This window comes from Arachis ipaensis, chromosome B10, assembly GCF_000816755.2.
Source record: "Arachis ipaensis cultivar K30076 chromosome B10, Araip1.1, whole genome shotgun sequence".
NCBI lineage: Eukaryota > Viridiplantae > Streptophyta > Magnoliopsida > Fabales > Fabaceae > Arachis > Arachis ipaensis.
The window spans coordinates 20,794,390-20,799,923 of record NC_029794.2 but is presented as its reverse complement, the minus strand read 5'-3'; the positions used below and the strand labels follow the sequence as shown (position 1 = coordinate 20,799,923).

The following is a 5,534-nucleotide window of genomic DNA, read 5'->3' as shown; positions in this document are numbered from 1 at the left end:
CCACAGATGCAGACACAGAACCGTGGTAGACCCCTAGAATTACTTCTAGTACTGTTGGTATCAGCCCCTGCATCATTCAAACTATGTTACCATCGTGCATCAAATAGACCCCTCAATTTATGTTAATGAACTTAAATAGACCCCTCATTTATTATTAATGAACTCAGTTAAAACCTTCAGCAAGCTCGAGAAATGAAAAAAAAAATGCAGTTTGTTACCTTCTGCATGTCTAACATTATGCATCACCCATGCTGATGATGGTCGCCAAGATCATCAAGTAGCAGCTCCAAAAACCACCTCTAGTTCTCTTTGTTCTCCACTTCTACTATGGTCCAAGCAATGATGTAGACATGGTTGTTGGCATCCTGGCCAACTGCAGAGAGGATTTATCCCCAAGTATCTCTTCTTCCAATAGCATTATTTATTTTCCCTTGCTCCAAGCAAACCCAAGTGCATGTTTCAACTTATGATTCTTCTTCCTCACTTCAAATCCTCCTCCACTGTCAATATCATCTTCACTTGAGCTGTCAATAACCCCTGGCTTATAGAGAGAGTCTTCAGCACTCTCATATGAATCACTGCTACTGCTGCTGTCATCATCACTACTAGGCTCACTTTGTTGAACTTTAGGTGTTGATCTACTAGCTGATGTGGTCACAGGGTGAATGGCAGTTTTTGGCTTGTTAGAATTTGGTGTGACTTTTGTACTGGTGGCCTTAGATGACTTTGGTTTTGATTGAGTTCGCTTTTTTTTTTTTGGTCTTTTTTTTGGTCGATGGATTGGACAACCCCCAATCCTAGGTTACACACTCACACACCCACTCACACACACTAACCTAGCCACCAACCACTGCTAGGTTTCGAACTTGTGTGGCTTTGGATTGAGGCAAATACTTTTGCCACTGAACCACATGCCTCAGCCATAAGTTGGGCTTGGATGTAGCGGTCTTAGTAGTGGTGGGTTTAGATGAGTTGGGCTTGGCTGTAGTGGGTTTTGGATTGGTGGGCTTAGGTGGGTTTTGGATTAGTGGGCTTAGATGAGTTAGGCTTTACTGAAGTAGTTCTGTTAGATGAGTTAGGTTGGCTTGATTGGTAGTTGTGGACTTTGTTGGGGACTTAGTTGATGCATTGGATGGGGGTTTGGTGGTTGAAGTAGTCTCACCATTTGGTTTTGTGGCTGCCTTAGAGATGGAGGCTGTTGGTGTTGAACCAACAGTGGGTTTTCTGGTGGTGTGGAGGGTGATTGTGTTTGGTTTTATGGGATTCTTCTAACTTGGTGAGGCCTTCTTGGGTGGGTTACATATGGTTGGCTTAGAGATATGTTGATCCTTCTCATTGTCAGCTGGGTTTGGGTGGGAATGGAATTGGAGGAAATCTCACACAAGTCTGGACACTCCTTATCAAATTCTGGTTAGGACACTCCATGTTCAAAGTAGACGTGTACAATCCCTTGGTTATTCTTTGCATGAACACATCTCTAGCAACTCAGAATCTTGCGAAAGAGCTCTCAGCCTAGTCTTCAGAGGTCTTCCAGGAGCCAACCACCAACACTCCACAATATTATCATATATCCTAACACTTTGTAGTAGTCCCTAACTGAAAACACATCCATTGTGTCTTCATCTAACCCAACCAACTCATCAGTGTTGTCTCTAGCATAGACTACAGAACCATCCTCTTTGGTAACAAAGCTACCTCTATGGTGAAATACTATGGTTATATGGTCATCCATTTGCAAAGAAATTTCAAACAAATTCAGACTAACTTTATAAAATAGGTCATTTATAGAAAACGATGCCAAGTAGACACTGTGAAACCCTTACATTACAACATTAACCATAACCCAAAACCAACCAAACTCTCACCCATCAACAAAACTAACTTTATAGCAAACTGAAAAAAAAAACCTAACAGCAAATCCTAACTCCTAAACTGCATGTGCATATTAACCACAACAGTTTACTAACACAATGGCTGCCAAAATACAGGGAAAATCAACAACCAAAAATAAAGAAGCAGAACAAAATACATTGGTCGCAATGGGTTCCATGACTAACCTCTGTGTGAACAATAAAGTTCTGTGCTTGTGGTTTCTTCACTATTGCCAAATCTCACAAGTTCGCAGAGATTTCCAGAATGGTACAAGGAGCTCCGATGAGTTTCACAGCGCATTACAGAGAACGAAGAAGACGAAGTGTCAAGGTTGGAAAAAATGTTGACTACATATTGACGGTCGAAAATTTGATGGTAGGGTAGAATTTAAACTTATCAAAAACATTAAATACAAAACTGAATCAAATTAAAAAGTATACTTTACCAAGAAAAGAGGAGAAAATTTAGGATTAGGAATGCTACACAGATTTACCGTTTAGCTACCCTTTAGTTATCCTTGAGTGTAGCTCAAAGTGCACTTTACTTGTTCAAAGACTATTTTCTATATACAAGTTTTAAAGCGATGCCTTATGAGTTATCAAAAGGAAGCACTTTCCATACTGCAATCTTAACTATATTAAAAAAGAAAGGCCACACTTATTTACTATGGCAACCATTCACAAGCATATCTTATGCTCTTCAATGAAAGAAACAATGTATATAATTAAAAAGTTAGCCCGGATATATTTATTTAATTTTTTTATATTTATGATTATAATACCAAAACAAATGATAGAAATCACAAACTATATGTTTTACAACATACACAAATAATAAACATAAAAATTAAATATCTATCTCATTTAAATCTTCAAAAGTCACCATACAATAAACCAAGAACATTAAATTGAGTAAATAATCAAGTCACATCCAGGTAATTCTCAAAAAGTGCCTAAACAAGAAAGATTAAAAAACCTTGAATAACTACATTACAACAAAAATGAAGTTTATTAATAAAACATATTGGAGCCACAATCAATATGAAGAATTGACAAGCTAATGAAACTCATAGATCTTCTAGACATACCTTTGTTATCTTCCTTTCCTATTGTTTCCTCTTGGCTAAAATAGATGTATTTGATTTATTATGTTACACACTTTCCATTTCATTTACACCTGAAAATTTTGAAGTTCAAAGCATTAGATATAATGACGCAAGCAATAAATTATCTTAGGCACAAAAAGAAAAACTTAATCTATGTGCATGAATTGAATTTGCAGCAGCACAGCAATGTCTCCTTTGAGAACCACTATTGAGGAACTATAAAATTTAAAACTTGAAAGAAAAAATAAGTAAATAAGAATATACAACTTCAACTCAGTCCAAATGTAATCCTGAAATAAAGTTATGATTTATGAACAACAGCAAATATTTTGGCTGAGATTTCCATTTTCTTATGTGGCTGCGCAATCCGTCGAGCATCAGGTACAATTTTTTACGACTACGCAAATTATTCGCATCTGAATTGCGCAATCTAGAGATCTCCTCATCATGAAGTCTCAGATCCTTGTGTATGTAGCCAAATGTCACACCAGATTCACCATCCAACTTTTGCCCACAACGTATACACATGTCTCTGAATGAACCAGGATGTGTACACACATCTTCTTCTACAGATTCTTCTAAATTCTGTTTCACGATTCCTTCTGAAGTAGACGACTCAGTTTCCTCGTCACTTTCAAACTTGCGCCTTTTTATTCTGACACTTTCCAATTCATCTTGATTTTCATCTTCTTTATCGGATGACGCATCTGGCGAAATTGCAGCTAATGCACCATCAAGATAGGCAATGAAGTCATCAATACTGGATGAATGTACCAGAGAGTCTGCTGCAACACTTGACTCATGGAAATCACTGATAGGAGAATAAGTAAAATTTATCAGCTTGGCCATGGGAAGTGGGCTTGGACTGATGCAAAAGGGTGAGGAGTTGGCTAGGTTCCACGCCAGTAATTTCAAAGTCTGAGCATCTGAACCGAATCAGGGATTTAACCGGCAACCATAATAGGTCTTTCTCCACCAATTCGAGAGGGAGAACCCTAGCTTCAGCCTCAGCGCCAGGAAGCACAGCTGCAGGAAGAGAGGCAAGACGCGAGCAGTAGAGCACACCAGGCGTTGGGTGCAGTGATGACGGACGAGCAGAATACGAGGCAGAGGGAGCAAGACCGCTGGCGACGAGAACGCGAGGGACGACCAGCGGAGGAGACTCGGCGACACGCGACCTTGCGGTGGATCCGGCGAGAGCACAAGTAAAAGAGAGAGAGATCTTACGAGAACAGAGAGGATTAGCCGATGAACATCCACTTTTTTTTTAAAAGCTAAAAAAAAAAGAAGAATAATTACCGACTGAGGATTTTAGAATCGGACATTTTAGTCTCCAAGAAAAATTAATACACAGATCAGTCCTCAAGGTTTTACTCCGGCAGACAAATCAATCTCCAGTTCATTTTCCGGCAAAGTAATTACCCAGATCAGTCCCCAAAATTTTAAAAACGGACATTTTAGTCCCAAAAAAAACTAATGTACAAATCAATCCTCAACGTTTCTCTCTATTAGACATAATAGTCCCTCGTCCAAAAATAAAATAAAATAAAATTATTATTATTATTAATTGCATAATAATATTGTACTATAATTTTTTGTATTTTTTGAACAACAATAATGATAAATTTATTCATTAGATATATATATATAATCACTCAATAATAATAATAATAATAATAATAAAGTTTTTCTTGGGGACTAAAATGTCCGTTTTTAAAATCTTTGGGGACTGATCTGGGTAATTACTCTGCCGGAAAATGAATTGGGGACTGATTTGTCTGCCGGAGTAAAACCTTGGGGACTGATCCGTGTATTAATTTTCTTTGGGGACTAAAATGTCCAATTCTAAAATCTTCGGGGACTGATTTGGGTAATTACTCAAAAAAGAAAAAGTCTAGAGGGCCAGCAATTTTGTTAAATTCTGGCCAGCATGTAACCAGCAAAGAAAAGTGAGTCATTAGATGAAATCTCACACCAATCTCACACCATTAAAACTATCATTGATGGCTATTTGATGGCTACAAATCACAAAAGTTGCTGGCCCTAGCATTCCTCAAAAAAAAATATATACCTAACCTAATTCTCAATGTCTAAATCCCTAATTGACTAAGGCTTACTTTTTTTTTTGTTGACTGACTAAGGCTTACTTTAGGTACCCAACTTAATTAAGTTTTTTTTTATAAAATAACTTAAACAATAAATGAATCTGTTAAAAGTAATTTATAAATAAATTATTTTATATTTGAATTTTTAACTCTAAAAGTACTTATTTTATAGAAATGTGATAAAAAGTATAAGTATTATGAGAGAAGTCATTTTTTTAACTTTTCTATAAGCTCTTAAATAGCTTCTTAGAAAGTTGCAATTTAGTATTGAAAATTGCATCGGACATTAATACTATTACTTTTCATAAGTTAAAAGTTAAAAAAAGTTACTTCTAGAGTTTTTCAAACAGAACCTAAATCCTCTTCTAATTCTCCATTTGATATAGAAAAGATTTTTTTAATAATTTTTAAAAAAATTTATAAAAAAAAAAGTGATTTTATGTTTAAATATT

General features: G+C 36.4%; 1 protein-coding gene across 1 annotated transcript; it reads right to left on the bottom strand.

Moving 5' to 3' along the window:
• On the bottom strand, positions 726-3,880 carry LOC110268121 (RNA polymerase II C-terminal domain phosphatase-like 4). The gene is made up of 2 exons (XM_021114022.1): positions 2,961-3,880; positions 726-2,153 (listed from the first exon to the last, which is right to left on the bottom strand). The coding sequence occupies exon 1, from the start codon at positions 3,824-3,826 to the stop codon at positions 3,251-3,253; it is 576 nt and encodes a 191-aa protein (XP_020969681.1). The 5' UTR covers positions 3,827-3,880; the 3' UTR covers positions 726-2,153; positions 2,961-3,250.